Below are 27114 nucleotides of genomic sequence, written 5' to 3' on the forward strand. Positions count from 1 at the left end.
AAGGGCACTCCTACCAGGTGTCCTCTGTGCTCTTTCTCAATTGGTGTTCCTCAGGGCTCTGTAATTGGCCCACTTCTATTCTCTATCTATGTAAATGTTTCCATTATTTTGTCCACCTCCTTTAAACAGACACGAACAGGCCACAAAGTGAAAAACAAACAAAACAAACAAAATCAGCATTATAAATAGTCAGGTTTATCACACCCTGGCTTCTCTGTGCCCATAAAACAGGACAAGTTTAACCGCTGCAATTAAAAAGTACATGGAACAGTCGTCTCTTGTCAGGTTTGGAGGACACTTTAAACGGAAAGGAAATTTATTCTGATGATCAGAATCGTTCTGTTGTTATTAAGAAGCTTCTGGAAAAGACGTGTCCACAGTCAAGCAAGCTTCACATCGGCTACATGAGATTGGAGGCTGCAGCGCAAGCCAGAAGCACTCGCACCGGAAACAGAACCGGAACAGTTTGTTTCTGATCACAAAGAAAAAACAGCGGTGGAGGGTTTAGGTATTTCTGTACGCTTGCTCGACTGTACACAGTGTCACCCATGTTCCAGGGGGTTCTAATTCATCCCAGAGTGGTTCATTGATGGATCACAGTGGACCAAAAATGTTTATCTCAGCATTTCACTCTCATCCACCCGTCCGGTGAGATCTCACGCCCCGTGGATGAGGACGCGTCATCCTAAAAGACACCACTCCGATAAGAATAGAATGGTTCTGTGTTTTGTTCTCTCTTATGCTTTAACCCCGCTGTTCTTTCTCTTTCATTGTCTTGCACTGTATCACAGTCGCTCTGTGTGTCTGCAGACCGCACGGTTTTGTTGTGGTGGGAGCCTGCAGATGGTGCACGCAGTACGCAGGAAGTCGGCAAACTCGCAGGAAATTACTGACACATTTGATGAGCATTTCGCACTTCAGCTCGAAATGTCGACCTCAAGTGTTTCATTCCAAAACCGTGACCTGGTGGCGGTCGGGTGCACCGTGGTTCAGTCTGTGTGGACAGAACGGGAGGTGGGAGAGCCGACGTCGTTTCAGAACCCAACAGTATTCGTCCGACCGTTTTCACTGCAATACTGCATCATAAATTCATGCTGATCTCACACCCTGGTGGGGAAAAGTAACAAGTAGTGGTTGTCTGATTGTCAGACTTCAGATCTTTAACTAGGGCATAATATTAAATAAAACATAAAAATGAATCAAATTCATCAGTGCTGACATCTCAACTCTGTTAACAGTGACAACGATTGGCTCATCTGAGGGTGGGAGGGTTGCTGGGATTCCTCATCATGCCTGACTCTCCGTGCACGATACAGATCTCCGTATAAACATGCCTGGTGCAGGTGAAAAGAAGCGGTCGGTGCTGCACAAATGTCGGAGTACATGTGTCAGAGATGGGGACTCGCTCGTAAGTCACACACACACATTGACTTCATATATGACTCGCACTCGTTTCAAATGACTCAGACTTGACTCATGATTCGCAAAAAAAAACTCGTAAACAACATGAGTCGCTAGCATCAGCATGTGTTATCATTAGTTACGTGTGACAATTATATATATACCCGCAACGCACACAATGTGTAAATGTTCCAGCCAGCTTCCGGTGTAGTGATGAAGCGTCGCTCCCTACTCCCTACACAGTTTGAAGTTCACTTCATTTAAACATTTTCGTTACCTTTGGATTGGAATCTCACTTAAAATGGTGGAATACCCTACGTAGTGCACTTCACAGTAACAACCGGGGTGAATGGAACGCTCCTACAGAATTGGTGCTAATGGTTGTAAGAACCGCTTTCTGAACCAATCAGAGCTTCTGATTGTAATTGTTAGTAAGAAATGCTGTTATTTGCATTTATTCAGTTTGCGTCACACAGATGACGTGGTAATGAAACGCTCGATCGGCTTTCTAACGACTTCCTGTTTTACTTCACGACCGGGAAAAGTTTGGAGGTTTTTAATTATAAGCACATTTACAAAATAACGGATTCTATTCCTAATGGGACGCACGCTTATAAATGTAATAGCATCTGGAAGAACAGAAGCTAAGGTAAGCAGCGGTTATGATTGTTTTTGCTGTGTTTGGGATTTTGGCCGCTGTGCCGTGATTTATCGAGCGCTTTTGTTCTGTAATGAAAACAAAACGTATCAGTTGAAGCTTTTAACTGGAACCTTCTTGTTACAGAAATTACATTCACTAATTAAATACACTCGCTAATCTGTTGTTGTTTTTATCTGAACTTACAGATTATTTCTTTATTTCTACTCTACATTTACAATATATGTTTTGTGTAGATTATATTGACTCGTGACTTGACTCGTATTTTGTAACTTGTGAACATCTCTGGCATGTGTTAGTTACAACCCTCCTCGGTCAGTAGTGGAGGTCTGCAGCAGTAGAGGTGAAATACAATCAGGGAATATGACTAGATTGGGAGGAACATAAATCAAATGAAATATAATGCTGTTTAATTTATTCAGCTACATATATATTTCATTTATAACAGCCCTGTAGTGCTGTATAAAACATATTTATTATTATTATTATTGTTATTATTCATTATTATTATTATTGTTGTTGTTGTTATTGTTATTATTCATTATTATTATTATTATTAATATTGTTATTATTCATTATTATTATTATTGTTGTTGTTATTATTATTGTTATTATTCATTATTATTATTATTGTTATTATTCATAATTATTATTATTATTATTATTGTTATTATTATTATTATTATTATTATTGTTATTATTATTATTGTTATTATTATTATTGTTATTATTCATAATTATTATTATGATTATTATTATTGTTATTATTATTATTGTTATTATTTATAATTATTATTATTGTTGTTGTTGTTATTGTTGTTGTTGTTGTTGTTGTTATTGTTATTATTATTATTGTTATTATTCATTATTATTATTATTATTGTTGTTATTATTCATTATTATTATTATTATTGTTATTATTCATTGTTATTATTCATTATTATTATTATTATTATTGTTATTATTCATTATTATTATTATTATTATTGTTATTATTCATTATTATTATCATTATTATTATTATTATTGTTATTATTCATTATTATTATTATTATTGTTATTATTCATTGTTATTATTCATTATTATTATTATTATTGTTATTATTCATTATTATTATTGTTATTGTTATTATTCATTGTTATTATTCATTATTATTATTATTATTGTTATTATTCATTATTATTATAATAATAATTATTATTAATATTCATTATTATTATTATTATTATCATTATTATTGTTGTTATTATTCATTATTATTATTATTATTATTTTGTTATTATTATTATTGTTATTATTCATTGTTATTATTATTATTGTTATTATTCATTATTATTATTATTATTATTGTTATTATTCATTATTATTAATATTATTTTTATTATTCATTATTATTATAATTATTATCATTATCATTATTATTGTTGTTATTATTAATTTTTACTGTGTGACTCTCTGTGCGTGAGACCGACCTCATAAGCCGATCCACCGGAGTACGGGAGGATAAGAAGGGGTCGGTGGAGGGCGTGTAGGAGAATATACCCTCCTCATATGCCATCGGGGTCTCCAAAAGTGGAAGAGTAACTGGCTATGATGAATTTGGGAAAACAATTCTTACAGAATTCCCTCTACCTGCTCTCCTCTATTTATTGAACCACGTGATTCTTACAGGAACAAACACAAAACGTCTTTCACTCCGTTCCTTTAATAACAGTTTCGTAACCCCTCCGTCTGACCTCACTAAGCTTTTTTATTTCTTCCCCCTCACTGCAGCGCTTTACATTCACCACCTTTCTACCACTTACATAACCGTCACCCTCAGAAGGAAGCTCAGGTATCCAAACATCCTGAAGGCCACAGAGATTAAAGATCTCCGAAAAAGAAAACATGCTTTAACAAAGAACGGAAGGAGCGGCAGGATTTATTATTCCCACCTCTCTCGGTCTGGATTAGAACATGTTTTCCCTTCATACACACTTCACATCACCTTTCACTTTCTTTATTTGTTGTTTTATTATACACACATTAGCCATAACATTAAAACCACCTCCTTATTTCTACACTCACTGTCCATTTTATCAGCTCCACTTACCATATACAACACTTTGTAATTCTACAATTACTGACTGTAGTCCACCTGTTTCTCTACATGGACTACAGTCAGTAATTGTAGAACTACAAAGTGCTTCTATATTGTAAGTGGAGCTCATTTCATGTGGATCACGTTGAACTGTTTGAATGATGCTGATCTACTAGCGTGCACTGTGCGATTGATGTATTGGGCTTCCCTGGTTTAGAGATTAATATTGCACATCCAAAAAATGATTCCACACAGATTATTAGATGAATAATATTTCTTTATTAATATTGTTTTATATTAAAAGCCATTTCTTTCAGAGACTACATGAGTCCGTCTCTACATGCTGAATGCTTATAAAAATACGTTTTATAAAGAGTTTAAAGTGCAGTCATAGAGCGTTATAAATTCAGGCTGGGTAGGTCGTAACTACATCGTTCTCCACATCAGTTCCAACAGACAGAACATTTACCATCAAATGTTATACTTTTAAAGTGTCAAAAGCTGCAAATTTTACAAAAAAAATATGAAAATATCTTTTAATCTCACGTCATTTCCCACAATATAGAAACATGGAATTAAATATGTTCCAGCAGTGCTGTATATTAAACATATGTGGCATCTAGGTGGCACAGCGGATATTCCACTAGCACACCAGCGCCGAGATTCTGAACACCCCTAGTGGGCACAATTGGCAGTGCCTGCAGCAGACAATACTTGCCCACAGTGTCTGCTAGGGCGGGATGACCGAACTATGTTTGTGGGGTCTTCAAACGCTGTGTAAGGACCCTGATTAGCAGATAGAGGCGCCTGAGCAGAATGCATGGGCAAAAGAAGGGGTCTGATCGGGTGTCAGATGAGGCGTGAGCAGCGATATACCCTCCTTGACTGCAATCAGGGACAAAGTGCGTAAATAAGTAGGAATAAAAACATACATGATTAAGATCCTGGACTAGAGATCAGAAGTTGCCACTGTTGGGCCCCTGAGCCAGGCCCTTAACCCTCATTTGCTTGTACGTTATCGCTACACTAGCGTCTGCTAAACAACACGAATGTAAAACCTTCTCACGTTCTGAAGCAGGGCAGGTTAACACAACGTAGCTTAATGTACGGGTTTGACATTGGCCTCCAGATAAAGAAACGCCTCTCCTCATACCTGACCCGTCTCGCCAGCGCTTATTTTTAACCTCGAGTGACGGGGCGTCCGAAATCCTGAACAGGCCCCCTCTGGGCGAGCGACAGAGCAAAAGAGTGAGAGAGAGAGAGACCAATCCATGTCTGACCTTCCAGAATCGTCTGAGCATTTTGACACTGCGCGCCACGTGACGTTTAATTGTTCCGTTTGAGGTTGGGGGTGTTACGTGATGTACACAAGGTGCTCGGGACACAGCAGGAACTTCCATTCAAGCTTTAATTCACATCTAATTACACTCTTAGTTCTGAGTATTAAAGTTCGACGTGTCCATCAAGGGCTCGGTAATAAAATCTCAACACAGACGGGATTTAAACCGACACCATAGCCATGAATTAAAAAGGGGGAGGAAGAGTGGTGTGGGGGGAGGCAGGGTGGTGTGGGGGGAGGCAGGGTGGTGTGTGGGGGGGGGGGGGGAGGGGTGCAAATCTGCCTTTGGGTTCCTGCCATTCTCATACATTCCTTCCATATTACCTGACTGGTACACTGGCACATCCCAAAACTAAACAAAGCTACTGAGTGGAGTGTGTGTGTGTGTGTGCGCGTGTGTTTATCATTTTAACATCAGTACATTGGTGCGGGAAGGGGGGGGGTGTACCCTCATATATTGTGATTACGGCTTTGATTTAAAGTCTCTGAACTATTTATCAAGAATTCACGTCAATTTTATCTCAGCAGGCGGCGCAGCGGTAGCTCCGCGGTTAAGGTACTGAACTAGTAATCAATCATAAGGATGCCACTGTTGGACCCCTGAGCAAAGCCTTTATCCCTCACTGAAAAATGCCTGAAATGTAAATGTAATTCTCATCTCAGACCCGTTTGTCTGAATGTACATTTATAATACAGCGGTACCTTGTAACCTCACGTCGAAAACTCAAAATCTTTAAAACTCGACGCCCTTCGTGGAGAAATTTGTACCTTAAACTCAATGCGTGTGTGACCGCTGCTTTGTTCAGCTCTCGGCTTGAGTGGTAAACCGTCACCAAAGTGTGAATCTGAGCTGAATCTGCATTAGTGTGGAATAAGCGTCAGATCCAGTGTTACAGCTCCACATGTATCTGTGTTTATCTGGATTTTCCTCCCTGTTTCACTTTTAAACTTGTGTTACAGCTCCAGCTTCTGAGAAATGGTGAGAATCAGAATCAGCTTCTCCCAGAGTCTAAAACGCTTCTGCTTCAAAATAAAGCTTAACGTGGTTTAATGTAGTAAAAGAAGGAGACAGGAGAACTAAACTTCTCTTCATTATTACTGCTCATAAGTTCCTTCACTAATCACATTCCTCACTCGCTGTTTTACTATAATAAGTCACGCTAAGTTTCGAGAACCGTCAGCGCTCAAGTGGTTTTGTCACTTTTCATGTGAATGCGCTGGTGCTGAAGGGAATACGGTATTCCAACATCAAGCATCTCCACCATTAAGAAGCGTCAGGAAACAATAAAGAAGTAAAAATAAAGTGCAGCTTTTATTGTATTTCAGTGTTTATATTCTATTTGTGTTATTTTCAGTGTTTAAGTGTTAAAAACAACCTCATTATTTTACATGAGACTAAAATATCTGCAGCTCCACGGGACCATGGACGCATTAACAGGTTCCCCAAACATCCTTATGGGAAAAAATAAAAACTCGACGCCACTCCCAGAACCGACTGAGGTCGAGTTTTAAGGTACAGCTGTATCATAATTGACGGTCTTTTTTTTACAATGTATATTGGCGGGGTTCATGTACGGTATACAGAGTCATGCACCGATCTCCATTATCCCCCGTCTCTGTGCAGTGCCATCGGTCAGCCAGCAGGGGGTGTAATTGCAGCAGTTATGAGGAATCCAATCCTCGGACGAGCCAATAATTTATATTTAAATTTATATTTCCAGCATTGGGCCGTTACGTGTTGGCTTCTGGCTGCGCCTGGTCTCTGACCCCTGGGACCGGAGCTGCCCACCCCGAATATAGACAAAGGGGCAGAGCTTGGGGGTTCTAGGTGATAGAAACTTGTGATGATCAGGGATGTCGGGTTGCTGTCGTTCTGTCTCTCTTGTCTGATCACTCTGGTTTGATGACGGTGGGTGAGGTGGGCGCTGACATCCTGTGAAAGCCTGTGATGCCCGCTTAGCCACCCAAGGTTAAAGACTACAAGTCGAGACTGCAGTGCCAACAATGCTGCTCCTGCTAGATGTGACGGAAACCTGGCGTCTCTGCACGAAAATGTCCAGATCTCACTTCGGACTTTATAACAGACGGGACTGAATAATGACGAATAATGACTTCCTCTCAAGGTTCCTTCCTGTAATTTTAAGGGGGTTTTGCCTGCCACTGTCGCCCCTGGTTTGCTCAACAGGGGTTTTTGGTCTGTCGGTCTTGGATTCTGTACAGTTTGTTTGAGACTATGTCTATAGTAAAAAGCGCTATACAAATAAATTTGACGTTGAAGACCTCTTGATCACTGAAGCTTTGCAGATCAAAACTAGAAGTCGTTTAGGTTCCAAATTAGCCAAGCTACAGACCGTCAGATCTTCTGGACAGGATGACCATGATGGGTCAGGTTCAGGATCTGTCTTGATCCTGTGGCGATGTTCAGCAGAGAGAGAAGCGCCGGGCGTTGATGTTCATCTTGGTCAGTCCGAGGTGTTTGAGCGGTGTGGACAGGGTGAAGGCCGCCTTCAGCGGGACGTCACACAGCAGGTCGCACTCCTCGTCGCACTCCTCCAGCTCCAGCGCGGCGTCGTCCAGCATCTCTCGGTGCCCGTCACATACCCGCTCCACCTTCAGCCGGTGCAGCTCCACGCGCAGGCGCATCAACTGCCGCGCCAAGCGCTGGTCCTGCAACCGCATCTCCCTCTGAGACACAAACCGAGACACGATGTGATGAGCTTACGAGGAAACGTTCTGTGTACAGAAACCTAAAATACTCTCAGTATCTGCTGTCATTCATTCATTCATTTATTCATTTATTCATTCAGGGTCGTGATGTGGCAGTCAATCACAGGTAAGCACAACATTCTCACTCACGCGCTCCCTTGCTTATTCGCATCCTCACTCACTTACTTAATCATTCACTTATTTACTCACACACTCACACATAAGAGCAATTTAGAACAGCCAATTCACCTACTGGCATAATATTGTTATTATTACTGTTATTATTATCATTATTATTACTATTACTATGATTATAATTATTATTACTGTTATTATTATTATTATTATTACTTTATTATTATAATTATTATTATTATTGTTATTATCATATTTATTATTTTTATTACATTTTCGGCATTTAGCATACGCCTTTATCCAAAGCGACTTACAGTACAGTTACAGTATACAGTCTGAGCAATTGAGGGTTAAGGGCCTTGCTCAAGAACCCAACAGCAGCAACCTGGCAGTGGTGGGGCTTGAACCAGCGACCTTCTGGTTACTAGTCCAGCACCTTAACCACTTGGCTATGGCTGTTATTATTAGTATTATTATTATCATACTTATTATTATTACTGTTATTCTTATTACTATTATTATTATTATCATACTTATTATTTTTATTACTGTTATTATTATTATTATCATACTTATTATTTTTATTACTGTTATTATTATTATTATCATGCTTATTATTATTATTATCATGCTTATTATTATTATTATTACTGTTATTATTATTATTATTATCATGCTTATTATTATTATTATTATCATGCTTATTATTATTACTGTTATTATTATTATTATTATCATGCTTATTATTATTATTATTATCATGCTTATTATTATTACTGTTATTATTATTATTATCATGCTTATTATTTTTATTACTGTTATTATAATTATAATTATCATGCTGATTATTATTATTACTGTTATTATTATTATTATTATTATTATTGTTATTAGTAGTAGTAGTAGTATTATATTATTACTGTTATTATTATTATTATCATGCTTATTATTATTATTACTGTTATTATTATTATTATTATTATTGTTATTAGTAGTAGTAGTAGTATTATATTGTTATTATTATTATTACATTGCTATTATTATCATTATTATTATTATTATCAGCATCATTGTTATTATTATAATTACTGTTGTTATTATTATTACTTTGTTATTATTACTTTGTTATTATTGATTGATTTAAGTATATTTGTATTGATGATGATGGCAGTACCAGCTCGGTTCGGATGAACTCCAGAGCATCATCCATGGTGCTGAAGCCGCAGATGTTGGTCGGCGCGCCGCCGCCGTTGTCCTCGCGCTGCCCGGTCTCGGTCTGTGTGCGCGCGCCCTCGCCGCTCCACGGTGCGCTGCGCACGCGCTCCTGCCACTGCAGGTAAGAGGGTCTCCGGGTCTGGAGCTGGAGCTTCTCGGTGAGAACTTTAACACTGCGTAGGTCCTCCTCCGAGCTCTCCTCCAGCTCCTGCTTCAGCTCCTGATCCTGCTCCTTATGCTTCATCTCCGAGGCGTGGTGCACGAGCTTACCGGAGACCGGTCTGAACACGAGCGCGCACTGAGAGTTACTGAGAGAGGGGGAAGCGACCTCACACCATGCGAGAGGAAAGTAGGAGTTACTGTCCAGTCCTCCCAGAGCAAACTGCAGTAATACAATGTTTATAACAGGAGGAAGGAACCAGGAGTGTGTGTGTGTGTGTGTAATATTAAAAACTTGTTTACATTATTTACAGTTGCAGTTTTGGGGTTTGATGGATGACGGGTTGCCAGGTGCTCAGCGTGTCTGAAGCGTCCGACACCGAAGTCCGTTTGGTAAAGTTTACAATAATCGTGGGTATCGTTTTATCCTGATTAGGGTCAAGGTGAGTCCTGCACCACCCAGAAACACTTTACTCACTTACTCACAGCTAGAGGCAATTTAGAGCAGCCAATCCACCTTCTACATGATGGGGGTCGTTTTAGGAAACCGGGGTGTCCATTCAAAACCCACAGTCATGTGAGTGTAAGCGAAGCATGAACCCACATGTACATACAATATTTGACATATTGTATGTACCCAAATATCAGTAATAGTTTTTCCACATGTTACCTGTAAGGTGATGTATTATTATAACACACGTATCCTCTGGGTAAATGTAGATAGAGGTTTATAACATATTTGAAATACCCATAATACAATGTGTGTATGTACATATATGAAACATATCCATATGTTGATTTTATATGGTATTTTATGTTGTATCCATATATGTTATATTTTAAAATTTATTTATGCAATTTTATGAACATAACATAAAAAGCCATATTTTATTTGATGACGATGATGATGATGATGGTGTGTGTGTGTGTGTGTGTGTGTAAAAACAGCCTACATCAGTGTAAACCCCCAGACAATCAGTCTGCTGGATGGAAAAGACTGGACTAAGGGGGTGGGTTTTTTCATATATTCATATATCATGTTACATGATTTTCAGTTCATGATTTAAGTTTGTTACAATAATTCAGTCAGAAAAACAACAGTTACGCAAACTTCTGACCACATTGATGTGCAGTTTATTTGCTAATAGCGCCACCTGCTGGTCCAAATCTGCAAAAGCAGAACAGTAGATTTGGTCACTTGTGTAAAACTTAATAAATCATCGTTATAACCTCAAATTCAGTGTAGAAACTTTTTTACCGGGCGTCACGGTGGCTCAGTGGGTAGCACTGTCGCCTCACAGCAAGAGGGTCCTGGGTTCGATCCCCAGGCAGGGCGGGCCGGGTCCTTTCTGTGTGGAGTTTGTATGTTCTCCCCGTGTCTGCGTGGGTTTCCCCCGGGTGCTCCGGTTTCCTCCCACAGTCCAAAGACATGCAAGTGAGGTGAATTGGAGATACAAAATTGTCCATGACTGTGTTCGATATAACCTTCATAAGTGATGAACCTTCTGTAACGAGTAACTACCGTTCCTGTCATGGATGTAACCAAAGTGTAAAACATGACCTTAAAATCCTAATAAATAAACAAATAAACAAACATATTTTACCCATTAATAAGGGTATACTACCATCACATGCCCAGACGTGCCCCTTTAATCAAGGGCAGCGAAAGAGGGGCGTGGCCGCTGCTGTGTGACTGATGGTTTTGCTATGAACCTGTAGGTTCTAGTGGTGGTAAATTCGGGTTAATCTGAGTCACTCAGTAATGTGATCTGGTTCACTTCAGTCAGTTGAGTCACTTGTACTGACATCTTGATTGCGATTGATTTACTGCATGAAAATGCATCCGAATATCACTTGTCTTCCATGTACTCGTCTTCTGTAAATGAATCCTTCTCTCTTAATTCTCTTGGTACCTCACCTCACTTTGCTTGTCAGTGACAAGTTGACACTTTTTTCTAAAGTGGAATCTTGATCATGGGGGTATCTGATGGGTATACAAATTGGTCATGGGTTCAAGGGGGATGGTCAAAAACAAATTGCCATGGTCACTTCACCCAGTCAGGCAGCCACAGTGGCACCAAAACAAACAGTCAATAAATTACCATGGGGGCTATGATACTCCTTAATTGGTCTAGTACTAAAGTAGCCTGTAAGCATTTGCAATTAATAATAATATAACGATATTTTGTTGTTGTTTTGCTTACAAAAATATGCTGCTTTACTAATCTGTACCTCTACTACTGATAATAGTAATAATAGCATGTGCATAAAATCAGCCACATAACGAACACCGTTGTGTTTAACTGCTTGTTTATTGGAATATTGAACTTATTACTTAGATTCACAGACTGGAGTGAAGTCGGTTCAGCCAAATCATCTGAGTCCCCGGTGTTTCGGTGAGTCTGCTCACTCGACTTGTGTACTTAACGGCAGCTCAGAGGACTCATAGGATCCGGGTTAAGTGAGATTTTGGACTTGTGATTCAGTACAAAGGTTCGAATCATTAACTTGGGTGAATCAGGAACCGCCCAGCTCTTGTAGGTTCTACTTTTGTGATAACACAGGTAAAGACAAACTTATGATGTACTAACTGACATTGTCTCTGAGGGTGAAGTGAAGGTCCCACTGTGGTCAAACTGGAAGGGTTAGAAATTAAAATATAAAACTGGAAAAATCTGAAACGTCAGCAGCGTTCAGCAGAAACAAGAAGATTACAAGGTAAGAACTGATACATCATTTATTCATTCATTTATTTGATCTAAAGAGCATAATTAGAGATTTATAACACATTCATTAGCAATAAACAATATAGAAATCAGTGCTGGTGGATTTGTGAAAAGTTGATGTTAAAACTTGTGTTGAAAAGCTGATTTTACATTCATGTTAGTATCATGTGACTGTTAAATCTCAAACACATTTAATTTTTATTCAATTAAACATGAAGCTCTTCTTATCTCAATGCTTGGTTCAGTTTTATGTATTTACATTTATCTACCTATAGTTAATGTACACTGATCAGCCATAAAACCACCTCCTTGCTTTATCAGCTCCACTTACCATATAGAAGCACTTTGTAATTCTACAATTACTGACTGTAGTCCATCTGTTTCTCTACATGCTTTTTTAACCTGTTCTTCAATGGTCAGGACCCCCACAGAGCAGGTATTATTTAGGTGGTGGATGATTCTCAGCACTGCAGTGACACTGACATGGTGGTGGTGTGTTAGTGTGTGTTGTGCTGGTATGAGTGGATCAGACACAGCAGCGCTGCTGGAGTTTTTAAATACCGTGTCCACTCACTGTCCACTCTATTAGACACTCCTACCTAGTTGGTCCACCTTGTAGATGTAAAGTCAGAGACGATCGCTCATCTATTGCTGCTGTTTGAGTCGGTCATCTTCTAGACCTTCATTAGTGGGCACAGGACGCTGCCCACGGGGCGCTGTTGGTTGGCTGCTGTGTCTGATCCACTCATACCAGCACATCACACACTAACACACCACCACCATGTCAGTGTCACTGCAGTGCTGAGAATCATCCACCACCTAAATATATATAATATTTTGTTTTTCCATATGAAAGTGGCTATTAAACAAACATTTATTATTTCATAAAAAATTCTGATGATGTCTGTGATATGACCCTGTTGTTACAGGCAGGACAATGGCATTAAAAAACAAAAATGATGATGTATGGAGACTGATTGAGATCTTGGCAGAAGAGAAAAATTTACTTGTGTCAAAGAAGCTGCTTACAGGAGCAACCACCGTGGCTTTAGCGGCAGTAGCTGCTGGACTATTTACACAGTCAAAAATCGGAATATTCAAGAGTGCTCTCGTGGGGGCTTGTACTGGGTTTGTCTCCACTGGTGCTGGAATATATCTAGGTGGCCTTGGATTAGTTGCAGGTATGTTCTACCATCACAGGAAAAATAATCATGCTCCTGTTTATAAAAACAGTAATAAATCATTCAATATCATTAAAACCTTCATATATTTTTTTCTATACATTTAAATGTACAGGTTTGGGAGGTGCTGTTTTGATGCTTTACATGGGGAGACCCCAACCCCTAATTGATGTCCTCAACAACCTCTCACCAGAGGTGAAAAGGATCATCTGTGATGCCATTATCAGGCAGCTTGGAGATCTGGCCTTGAATTCTCTGGATGAGCTGCTTGAAAAGGTTTCAAATAATGCAAATCTAAGGGCAATTATTTTAACCATAATAATCCAGTTTGTTTCCCAACGTCTGTGCATGAGAATTATAGGAAAAACAAGAAATTAATCTGAAGACAGGAACCCCAAAAACAGAAATATAATCATCAGTAATGGTAGATACTGTGTGTACTGTAGACTTTGCTGTACTGCGGTTTTACTTTATTTCATTTGTCATGTCCATAAAATGTTGTGTTGTATATGTATATGTATATGTGTGTTCCAGGATCCAGTCCAGAGTCTACCTCCTACCCTCCTGGATCCTGCTCTAGAGGGAGGTCTGGGTCAGCTCTCTCTCTCTTTTGTTTGGTGCTTATTGTGTGTGATTGCCTCTTGTCTAATGCCTTGTTGCCTGTGTATGACCATTTTACCTGTATTTGTGACTACTGAGAAAGCTTACTGATTTGGATTTAGATTGCTATGTAAATAATTCACTTGTATATAGCTATGTTGTTTGTACACCAGTGGTAGGGAGTGGCTGCCATTTTGTTTGTCATCTATGTTTTGTGCTCTGTTTATGTTAGGTAGGGAGTTAGGGAAGTACTTTGTCTTTTATTTTAATTCTTCTTTTGTTTTAGGGAAGCTAGTTTTAGTGGGTACATTAGATAGTGTGTGTTTTGTTTGTTATTTTGGCCTGGGTCACTCCTGAAGGTATACTGGTTTGCTTTGTCTCACAATTGTAAATACACTTGGTTAAACAAATTCCTCTTGTGTTCTTGGTGGTCTATTTTCCCCTAACTATACGATTTTCCTTATATGTGTTGCAGCCTAACCTAGACTAGGCCGTAACACATTGAAATTTTATTTCTGAAAACACTGACCATGAACACATTCTGCAACTTATCATATAATGAGATTAAAATATAAAAATCCCTTTAATATTATTTATATATATATATATATATATATATATATATATATATATATATATATGCAAATATAACAAAGCGCAATTTTGAACAGTTATACAAATTTTTTATTGCAAGAACATCTTTACCAATAAAAAATTAATAAAATTATGATTAAATGATTAAATCTAAATTATTTTTAGAAAGCCAGCCAATGTCTATATAGAGTTGTTAACAGCTCCCATCTTTCAGCCAGTTATTTAAAATGAGTCTGTTCACATTATCTGATAAAAGTGAGGATCTTTACCTGTTTATAACCCTGCCACTGAAATCAGGTGCTCAGGGTACTAATATGAACCATTTCCAGATGCAACACCAGTGGTGTAACTAGGAGCTCATGGGCCCCAGTACAAAAACAAAATTGTTTCCATGTAGTAGCTTCAGCAGAAATATTGTAAAAATCTGTGTCGGTGTGCAGCAATAACCTCGTTTTCCTTTTGTTTTATTGCTTGTAGATCTTTGGGTTATTGTCTCACACTTCAGATCTTTTATCTGACTTTGTTACTTGGCATAATTTAATAAATGTATGGCTTCATTAGAACAATAAATGTTTCGAATATTTTCTTATTTCCATAATCAGTGTGTTGTTTTGGAATGTGGGATTTGTTTCTTGTGTTTTCCTGCGTTTTTAAGAGTCTAGCGACTGACCTCTCCGCTGCTCGTGCTGGGGCCTCGACCAGACAGCAGGAGTCGCTGTTGCAGCAGTGACTAAACATCTTTGGGTTGAATTGGAACCGGGAAGGGGGGGGGGGGGGGGGGGGAAGAAAGGTGGTGAATAGAATATCCTTCCTCATCAATATACAGTGTGGTCAAAAAGTATTTAGTCAGCCACTGATTGTGCAGGTTCTCCTACTTAGAAAGATGAGAGAGGTCTGTAATTTTCATCATACAACCCCTGGCAAAAATTATGGAATCACCACTCTTGGAAGATGTTCTTTCAATTGTTTAATTTTGTAGAAAAAAAAGAAATCACAGACATGCCACAAAACTATCATTTCTCAAACTGTCAACCCTCTGGCATTAAGAAACAATAAAAAAAGAAACAAATATAATAGTTGTGGTCAGTCACAATTGCTTTTTTTTAGATCAAGTAGAGGAAAAAAATATGGAATCACTCAAATCTGAGGAAAAAATTATGGAATCATTAGAAAACACTGCACCATTATTACTTTGTTGCACCACCTCTGGCTTTTATAATGGTTTAAACTCTCTGAGGCATGGAGTTAACTAATGACAAACAGTATTCTTCATCAATCTGCCTTCAACTGTCTCTTGCTGTTGCCAGATCAGCTTTGCAGGTTGGAACCTTGTCATTGACCATTTTCTTCAATTTCCACCAGAGATTTTCAAATGGATTGAGATCCGGACTATTTGCAGGCCATGCCATTGACATTATATGTTTTCTTGAAGGAAAGTTTTCACGTCCTTTGCCCTATGGCAAGATGCATTATCATCTTGAAAAATGAAGTCATCATCACCAAACATCCTTTCAACTGATGGAATAAGAAAAGCGTCCAAAATTTCAATGTGGACTTTGGCATTTATTGAAGACCATCTCCCCTGTGCCTTTACCCGACATGCAGGCCCATATCATCAACAACTGTGGAAATTAACATGTTTTCTTTAGGCAGTTATCTTCATCAATTTCATTGGACAGACACCAAACAAAAGTTCCAGCATCATCACCTTGCCCAATGCAGATTCGCGATTCATCACTGAAGATCACTTTTATCCAGTCACCCACAGTCCACGATTGCTTTTCTTTAGCCTACTTTAACCTTGTTCTTTTCTTTTTAGGTGTTAATGGTGGCTTTTGTTTGGCTTTTCTGTATGTAAATCCCATTTCTTTTAGGTGATTTCTTACAGTTCAGTCACAGACATTGACTCCACTTTCCGGCCACTTGTTTCTCATTTGTTTTGTTGTGCATTTTCTGTTTTCAAGACATATTGCTTTAAGTTTTCTATCTTGATGCTTTGATGTCTTACTTGGTCTACCAGTATGCTTCCCTTTTACAACCTTCCCATTTTGTTTGTACTTGGTCCAGATTTTAAACACAGCTTACTGGGAACAACCAACATCTTTTGCGACATTCCACAATGATTTATCTTCTTGAAGGAGTTTTATAATCCTCTCATTTGTTTCAACTGACATATCTTGTGTTGGAACCATGATTCATGACAATCTGCTTTGTGCAACAGCTCTCCGAGGTGTGAGCACTCTTTTTAAACTGAAGAATAATTAGCAAATCTAATCTGCTGCAGATGTTTTGTTTTTAAACTGCAAATTACAGAGTGATTCCATAATTTTTTCCTCAGATTTGAATGATTCCATATTTTTTTCCTCTACTTGATCTAAAAAAAGCAATTGTGACTGACCACAACTATTATATTTGTTTCTTTTTTTTATTGTTTCTTAAAGCCAGAAGGTTGACATTTTGAAAAATGATAGTTTTGTGGCATGTCTGTGATTTATTTTTTTTCTACAAAATTAAACAATTGACAGAACATCTTCCAAGAGTGGTGATTCCATAATTTTTGCCAGGGGTTGTAGCTACACTTCAACTATGAGAGACAAAATGAGAAAAAAAATCCAGGAAATCACATTGTAGGATTTTTAAAGAATTTATTTGTAAATTATGGTGGAAAATAAGTATTTGGTCAATAACAAAACTTCAACTCAATACTTTGTAACATAACCTTTGTTGGCAATGACAGAGGTGAAACGTTTCCTGTAAGTCTTCACCAGGTTTGCACACACTGTAGCTGGTATTTTGGCCCATTCCTCCATGCAGATCTCCTCTAGAGCAGTGATGTTTTGGGGCTGTCGCTGGACAACACGGACTCCACAAATTTTCTATTGGGTTGAGGTCTGGAGACTGGCTAGGCCACTCCAGGACCTTGAAATGCTTTTTACGGAGCCACTCCTTCGTTGCCCGAGCGGTGTGTTTGGGATCATTGTCATGCTGGAAGACCCAGCCACGTTCCATCTTCAATGCTCTCACTGATGGAAGGAGGTTTTGGCTTAAAATCTCACGATACATGGCCCCGTTCATTCTTCCCTTAACACGGATCAGTCGTCCTGTCCCCTTTGCAGAAAAACAGCCCCAAAGCATGATGTTTCCACCCCCATGCTTCACAGTAGGTATGGTGTTCTTGGGTTCTTCTTCTTCCTCCAAACACGACGAGTTGAGTTTTTACCAAAAAGTTCCATTTTGGTTTCATCTGACCACATGATATTCTCCCAATCCTCTTCTGGATCATCCATATGCTCTCTGGCAAACTTCAGACGGGCCTGGACATGTACTGGCTTAAGCAGGGGGACACGCCTGGCACTGCAGGATTCGAGTCCCTCTCGGCGTAGTGTGTTACTGATGGTAGCCTTTGTTACTTTGGTCCCAGCTCTCTGCAGGTCATTCATCAGGTCCCTCCGTGTAGTTCTGGGATTTTTGCTCACCGTTCTCATGATCATTTTGACCCCACGGGATGAGATCCCAGATCGAGGGAGATTATCAATGGTCTTGTATGTCTTCCATTTTCTTACAATTGCTCCCACAGTTGATTTATTCACACCAACCTGCTTGCCTATTGTAGATTCACTCTTCCCAGCCTGGTGCAGGTCTACAATTTTCTTCCTGGTGTCCTTCGACAGCTCTTTGGTCTTGGCCATGGTTGAGTTTGAAGTCTGACTGTTTGAGGCTGTGGACAGGTGTCTTTTATACAGATAACGAGGTCAAACAGGTGCCATTAATACAGGTAACGAGTGGAGGACAGAAGAGCTTTCTTAAAGAAGAAGTTACAGGTCTGTGAGAGCCAGAAATCTTGCTTGTTTGTTATTGACCAAATACTTATTTTCCACCATAATTTACAAATAAATTCTTTAAAAATCCTACAATGTGATTTCCTGGATTTTTTTTTTCTCATTTTGTCTCTCATAGTTGAAGTGTAGCTATGATGAAAATTACAGACCTCTCTCATCTTTCTAAGTAGGAGAACTTGCACAATCAGTGGCTGACTAAATACTTTTTGACCCCACTGTACCTCTTAGAATATTTTAATTTTTATATGATTTAAAGTCGCAGTTTTGTGGTTTGATGATGGATGAAGGGTTGCCAGGTCTTTGTTATGGAAGCGTGTCTGAAGCGTCCGACACCAAGTCTGCTTTAATCACAATACCTGTCTGTATTTTGAAGCTTTGGTTTTTAAGTCTCTTGGTTTTATCCTGATTAGGGTCGAGGTGAGTCCTGCACCACCCTGAAACACTGAGCGCAATGTGAACACATTCTGGACAGGTTGCCTATCAATCACATGAACTCACTTACTCACAGCTAGAGGACATTTAGAGCAGCCAATCCACCTTCTACATGTTTTGGGGAGGCGGTAGGAAACCCACACAGTCATGTGAGTAAGCGAACCATAAATGCAGGTCCACAAACACTGGTAATGAGACTCTGCGAGGTGGGATTTTTATTTTTAGAGACTTGACGAGAATCTTGTAGGTCTGCTGGTTTTGTTCACCTCATTTATTCACCACAACAAATGTGCTTGAACTTCACCAGTTTTGTCCAGCAGAGGAATCAACCATCCACCCAGAAATGTACCAGCAATCTTTTAGATGTGACTGACTGAGGTCAGTCATATTTTTGAATACTTATCATAAAATTACAATTTTCTACGTTTTTTTTTTTATTTGATTAACTTTTTTACAATTATTTATGCACAGAAAAACAACAGTAACATGAATCACTAAAGTTTTAGAACTGTGTCCATAAACTTCTGACTGCAGTTTATTTACTAATGGCGCCATCTGCTGGTTCAAGTGTGTAATAGCAGAACAGTGGACTTGGTCACGTATATAAAACTATAAAAGATTATCTTTATAACCTTCAGTTTAATGTATAGCTTTATTACTGCCTCACGACCCAGCTAACAGGGAACGTTCCCACAACTTCCACTAACGTTATGTAAAAGTTCTCCTAATGTTATGAGGAAACGTTCTCACAATAACGTTAATAGAACGTTCTATAAACGTTACGTGACCTTGATAAATATTCTGTTCAATGTGTAATGTTATATAAACGTTCTTTTAGCTGTTTAAACAAAAATTTTATGCAGTATGTGTGTGATATTTAGACGCATATTAGGAAAAAAATTATATATATATATTTCCAAAATGTCTTCATTGGATTTTATAAAAACTGCATTAAAAACTGCGGTTATCAGAACCCATCCATACAGGACAAATATTACATTACACATCATTCAGTTAAATGACTTTATAGACTTTATTATGTTTATTCTGCACAAAGCTCTCTTCTTTACACAGCACGTCAGTCTCCATCTACGGACGGTCGGACACCTCGTTCTGCACATGCGCACATTTATTTAAAAATGACACATCAGAATTGCTTGATAATAACTGAGTGACATCTACAGATGGTGTACTATCATTATAAAAATTGATTATTGTGTGAAAACTAGAGAATTCTTTTTAATAACAGTCTAGAAATAAAATAATAAAAATTTTAAAAGCCTTTATTTAAAAATGAACACAGAATTGCTTGATATTAACTGAGTGACATCTACAGATGGTGTACTATCATTATAAAGTGGGTTTGTTGTGTGGAAACTAGAAAATTCTTTTTAATAACAGTCTAGAGTTAAAATAATACAAATATTACAAATATAAAAGCCTTTATTTAAAAATGACACATCAGAATTGCTTGATAATAACTGAGTGACATCTACAGATGGTGTACTATCATTATAACGTGGAATTATTGTGTGAAAACTAGAGAATTCTTTTTAATAACAGTCTAGAGTTAAAATAGAATTATTACAATGTAAAAGCCTTTATTTAGAAATGACACATCAGAATGTTTTTATATTTGACTTCAAGTGTAATAACAGCATTATTAATGATGGTCTGAGACAAAAGATTTACTATGAATATAACAGAGATTCTTTCAAAAAACTTCCTAATACAAATTATAAAACCATAATGACTTTTGCTCATTCCAAATTTGTCAAATTGCCCCTATCTCCTAAAGTGAAAGAGACTCATTTCAAAATAATAAATAAGATATATCCTGTAGCCGTGTTTCTTGAAAGAAGATTTAAATTTGATGTTGATTCATGTGCCTTTTGTAAGTCAGAAGATGAATCCCTGGAGCATTTGTTTTTTTCATGTCAATATTCACAAGGTCTTTGGACGGACATTAGAAATTGGATTAATCTTAAACTTAACATTCCTTCTTTTGAAATTGATGACATTTTATTTTATGTGGAAAACTTAAGTTCAGCTTTATCTGATAATATAAATGTGGTCGTACTTTTAGCAACATACCACATTCACTGCAGTAAGTGGAGGAGTAACAAGCCCTCTTTCCTCTGCTTCAAGACGGAATTTAAATCATACTATTCTGTATTAAATAGATTGAAAAACTGGAAAACTGCTAGAATCATCTCACATCAGATCTCTAAAAACTTACTGTTTTAAGTTTCTCATTGTATTATTGTGTGGCTTGTTCCTCTGTTTTTTTATCTTATTTTCTTTTTTATTATTATTGTTTTGCGCCCCCTAGATGTAATATATAGGTATGACATCCTCCACGAGAATTTGTATTCTTTTTTTTATCGGTCTGGGGTGCGTTTCCCGATAACGATTGATCTTAGCGATTTACAAACAACTTTAAGAATGACGTAACTTTAAGAACGCCAATTTTGCGAGTGTTTCCCAAAAGCCCTCGTAAGTCTCCGAAACTAAGAACGAGGTGTAAGTAGTTCTTTGTTTGCTCCGCCCCTGAAAAGGCACCACCAGTCGAAAACTGAATCACCGATTATCATATAATGTCTCATTATTACATCACAAAAAGCAAATAATTCTTCAAGAAAACCTTTTTTATAAACTACTAACCAATATATCTTTACATTACTGGTATAAAAACATTACATTTGCAATCTCTATCTGTTGCATATTAAGGCTATAAATAGGCACACAATTAACCTTTCATGCATCAATCCAGAAAAGCATGCCAAGTCTACAGCGCAAACTGGGGCATAATTTAGGTAAGAGAGGGCCAAGACAGGTGTAGGTCAGTTATCTGCAACAGGCCTTACTGTGGAAGAGGAAGCATTACTGACAATACTAGGTCCAGCAGCCACTGAAGGGATAGCTGAGGGAGTAAATGTATGTTTAAAGTTCCCATCTACCCCATCTCTTGTGCAGCCTTCACTTTGCAGCAGTCCTGGGTCATCTCCTGGGCCTTCCTCTGCACAGTCCAGTCAAATAGCTTTACCTGATCAACAGGACTTCATGGCCAAGCAGTTTTCAATGGCATAATTATAGCTAACTAGTGCCATCTATTGATTCAGTTATAAAAAATAATAAAATGATTTAAACATTGAAATACAACAGTGCTAATTTTATAGTCAAAATTGAATGAATGACCTGCACCTACATACAGTATATATATACTGAGCAGCCATAACATTAAAACTACTGTAGTTGTGCTGGTATGAGTGGATCAGACACAATAGTGCTAATGGAGTTTTTAAACACCTCACTGTCACTTCTGGACTGAGAATTGTCCACCAACCAAAAATATCCAGCCAAAAGCACCCCGTGGGCAGCATCCTGTGACCACTGATGAAGGTCTAGAAGATGAGCGACTCAAACAGCAGCAATAGATGAGCGATCATCTCCGACTTAACATCTACAAGGTGGACCAACTAAGTAGGAGTGTCTAATAGATTGGATAGTGAGTGGACACGGTACTTAAAAACTCCAGCAGCGCTACTGTGTTTGATTCACTCATACCAGCACAACACACACTAACACACCAGCACCATGTCAGTGTCACTGCAGTGCTGAGAATCATCCACCACCTAAATAATACCTGCTCTGTGGGGGTCCTGTGGGGGTCCTGACCATTGAAGAACAGCATGAAAGGGGGTAACAAAGCATGCAAAGAAACAGATGGACTACAGTCAGTAGAACTACAAAGTGCTTCTATATATGGTAAGTGGAGCTGATAAAATGGACAGTAAGTGTAGAAACCAGAAGGTGGTTTTTGTGTTTGCCGGATGTGTGTGTGTGTGTGTGTGTGTGTGTATATACAGTGGGGCCAAAAAGTATTTAGTCAGCCACTGATTGTGCAAGTTCTCCTACTTAGAAAGATGAGAGAGGTCTGTAATTTTCATCATAGCTACACTTCAACTATGAGAGGCAAAATGAGACAAAAAAAATCCAGGAAATCACATTGTAGGATTTTTAAAGAATTTATTTGTAAATAATGGTGGAAAATAAGTATTTGGTCAATAACAAACAAAGCAAGATTTCTGGCTCTCACAGACCTGTAACTTCTTCTTTAAGAAGCTCTTCTGTCCTCCACTCGTTATCTGTATAAAAGACACCTGTCCACAGCCTCAAACAGTCAACCATGGCCAAGACCAAAGAGCTGTCGAAGGACACCAGGAAGAAAATTGTAGACCTGCACCAGGCTGGGAAGAGTGAATCTACAATAGGCAAGCAGGTTCGTGTGAATAAATCAACTGTGGGAGCAATTGTAAGAAAATGGAAGACATACAAGACCATTGATAATCTCCCTTGGGGTCAAGATCTCATCCCGTGGGGTCAAAATGATCATGAGAACGGTGAGCAAAAATCCCAGAACTACACGGAGGGACCTGATGAATGACCTGCAGAGAGCTGGGACCAAAGTAACAAAGGCTACCATCAGTAACACACTACGCCGAGAGGGACTCGAATCCTGCAGTGCCAGGCGTGTCCCCCTGCTTAAGCCAGTACATGTCCAGGCCCGTCTGAAGTTTGCCAGAGAGCATATGGATGATCCAGAAGAGGATTGGGAGAATATCATGTGGTCAGATGAAACCAAAATGGAACTTTTTGGTAAAAACTCAACTCGTCGTGTTTGGAGGAAGAAGAAGAACCCAAGAACACCATACCTACTGTGAAGCATGGGGGTGGAAACATCATGCTTTGGGGCTGTTTTTCTGCAAAGGGGACAGGACGACTGATCCGTGTTAAGGGAAGAATGAACGGGGTCGTGTATCGTGAGATTTTAAGCCAAAACCTCCTTCCATCAGTGAGAGCATTGAAGATGGAACGTGGCTGGGTCTTCCAGCATGACAATGATCCCAAACACACCGCTCGGGCAACGAAGGAGTGGCTCCGTAAAAAGCATTTCAAGGTCCTGGAGTGGCTTAGCCAGTCTCCAGACCTCAACCCCATAGAAAATTTGTGGAGTCCGTGTTGCCCAGCGACAGCCCCAAAACATCACTGCTCTAGAGGAGATCTGCATGGAGGAATGGGCCAAAATAGCAGCTACAGTGTGTGCAAACCTGGTGAAGACTTACAGGAAACGTTTCACCTCTGTCATTGCTAACAAAGGTTATGTTACAAAGTATTGAGTTGAACTTTTGTTATTGACCAAATACTTATTTTCCACCATAATTTACAAATAAATTCTTTAAAAATCCTACAATGTGATTTCCTGGAATTTTTTTTCTCATTTTGTCTCTCATAGTTTGTAGCTATGATGAAAATTACAGACCTCTCTCATCTTTCTAAGTAGGAGAACCTGCACAATCAGTGGCTGACTAAATACTTTTTGACCCCACTGTATATACAGGTCCTTCTAAAAAAATTAGCATATTGTGATAAAGTTCATTATTTTCCATAATGTAATGATAAAAATTAAACTTTCATATATTTTAGATTCATTGCACACCAACTGAAATATTTCAGGTCTTTTATTGTTTTAATACTGATGATTTTGGCATACAGCTCATGAAAACCCAAAATTCCGAAATCTCAAAAAATTAGCATATCATGAAAAGGTTCTCTAAACGAGCTATTAACCTAATCATCTGAATCAACGAATTAACTCTAAACACCTGCAAAAGATTCCTGAGGCTTTTAAAAACTCCCAGCCTGGTTAATTACTCAAAACCGCAATCATGGGTAAGACTGCCGACCTGACTGCTGTCCAGAAGGCCATCATTGACACCCTCAAGCAAGAGGGTAAGACACAGAAAGAAATTTCTGAACGAATAGGCTGTTCCCAGAGTGCTGTATCAAGGCACCTCAGTGGGAAGTCTGTGGGAAGGAAAAAGTGTGGCAGAAAACGCTGCACAACGAGAAGAGGTGACCGGACCCTGAGGAAGATTGTGGAGAAGGGCCGATTCCAGACCTTGGGGGACCTGCGGAAGCAGTAGACTGAGTCTGGAGTAGAAACATCCAGAGCCACCGTGCACAGGCGTGTGCAGGAAATGGGCTACAGGTGCCGCATTCCCCAGGTCAAGCCACTTTTGAACCAGAAACAGCAGCACTGGACTGTTGCTCAGTGGTCCAAAGTACTGTTTTCGGATGAAAGCAAATTTTGCATGTCATTCGGAAATCAAGGTGCCAGAGTCTGGAGGAAGACTGGGGAGAAGGAAATGCCAAAATGCCTAATGCTAATTTTTTGAGATAGGAATTTTGGGTTTTCATGAGCTGTATGCCAAAATCATCAGTATTAAAACAATAAAAGACCTGAAATATTTCAGTTGGTGTGCAATGAATCTAAAATATATGAAAGTTTAATTTTTATCATTACATTATGGAAAATAATGAACTTTATCACAATATGCTAATTTTTTGAGAAGGACCTGTATATAACCTTGTTTTCCTCTAGTCTCTAGTAGCTTTAGCAGATCTGGATTATTGTGAAATCTGTGCCAGTGTGCAATAACTGTGTCATTTATAAAATAATTGATTCTATTCTTTTGTTTTTTGTTTGTAGATCTTTAGGTTACATTTAGGTTTGGTTTAAGGTTTATTTTTATGACTTTGGTACGTGGTTTAATTGAATAAATATGACTGAATTAATAAAAACAATAATTGTTCAGAATATTTTATTCTTTCCAGAATCAGTATGTTGTCGAGGGCTTTGTTTGTTGCTTCCCCCTTTTTCTTTTAATTTAGTCATTTCCAGTTCCTTATTACAATTCCTCTACTGCTTGTACCTCCACCATGCTGACCGAGGAGAACAACAGACTAGCAACTGATCGCTCCAACAGTCTTTTCAGAGAGCCGATCTACACAACCTTGTTTCTACACTCACTGTCCACGTTATCAGCTCCACTTACCATATAGAAGCACTTTGTAGTTATACAATTACTGACTGTAGTCCATCTGTTTCTCTACATACTTTGTTAGCCCCCTTTCATGCTGTTCTTCAATGGTCAGGACCCCCCACAGGACCACCACAGAGCAGGTATTATTTAGGTGGTGGATGATTCTCAGCACTGCAGTGACACTGACATGGTGGTGGTGTGTTAGTGTGTGTTGTGCTGGTATGAGTGGATCAGACAGCAGCGCTGCTGGAGTTTTTAAAAACCTCACTGTCACTGCTGGACTGAGAATAGTCCACCAACCAAAAATATCCAGCCAACAGTGTTACTGCAGTGCTGAGAATCATCCACCACCTAAATAATACCTGCTCTGTGGTGGTCCTGTGGGGGTCCTGACCATTGAAGAACAGGATGAAAGGGGGTAACAAAGCATGTAGAGAAACAGATGGACTACAGTCAGTAATTGTAGAACTACAAAGTGCTTCTATATGGTAAGTGGAGCTGATAAAATGGACAGTGAGTGTAGAAACAAGGAGGTGGTTTTAATGTTATGGCTGATCAGTGTATATATGGTGAGTCCACCATGCATTGTGTTCCACTGCTACTCGTGCTGGGGCCCTAAACGTCTTTATAACAAATATGTTGGAACAGCAGTTACAGGAATCAGTGAAATCTCAGAACTGTTGTAATTAACATTCTCCTACAAGTGTCCTTAAACTTCTGACCACATTTAAACGCAGTTTATTTACTAGCGGCTCCATCTGCTGTTCCAAAGCAGCACAAGTATAAACCATCATCTTTATAACCTCCAGTCCAGTGTAGAAACTGTATTGCTGCATCACTTCATATAAACACTACAGGGCCAAAAGTATTTGGACACCTGATCATGAGCTGGTTGGACGTCCCATTTCAAAAACAAACGTGACCTTTATGTGACCTTTTCAGCTAGAACAAGAGTTGATCTTCTGAGGGTGAGGTTGCACCACCTGATCCTTTATGCTGTGTGAAGTTTGGCATGTTTTCTTGTACCTGTCTGTGTGCATTCCTACCATGAACCCGGCTTCTCAGAAAAGGCTTCGTTTCTCAGAAGGTTCCAACCTTGTTGTTCAGGAAGTGCTCACTGAGGATGATTAAGGAGATTAAGAAGATGAGTTCTTGTGATGT

General features: G+C 38.8%; 1 protein-coding gene across 1 annotated transcript; it reads right to left on the reverse strand.

Annotated features, from left to right (window-relative positions):
* Positions 1–4396: 4396 nt before the first annotated feature.
* fam167b (family with sequence similarity 167 member B) lies at positions 4397–9861 on the reverse strand. Its single transcript, XM_063007629.1, has 2 exons — positions 9495–9861; positions 4397–8164 (listed from the first exon to the last, which is right to left on the reverse strand). The coding sequence occupies exons 1-2, from the start codon at positions 9777–9779 to the stop codon at positions 7901–7903; spliced, it is 549 nt and encodes a 182-aa protein (XP_062863699.1). The 5' UTR covers positions 9780–9861; the 3' UTR covers positions 4397–7900.
* Positions 9862–27114: the final 17253 nt, after the last annotated feature.

This window comes from Trichomycterus rosablanca, chromosome 13 (assembly GCF_030014385.1).
Source record: "Trichomycterus rosablanca isolate fTriRos1 chromosome 13, fTriRos1.hap1, whole genome shotgun sequence".
NCBI classification, from domain to species: Eukaryota; Metazoa; Chordata; class Actinopteri; order Siluriformes; family Trichomycteridae; genus Trichomycterus; species Trichomycterus rosablanca.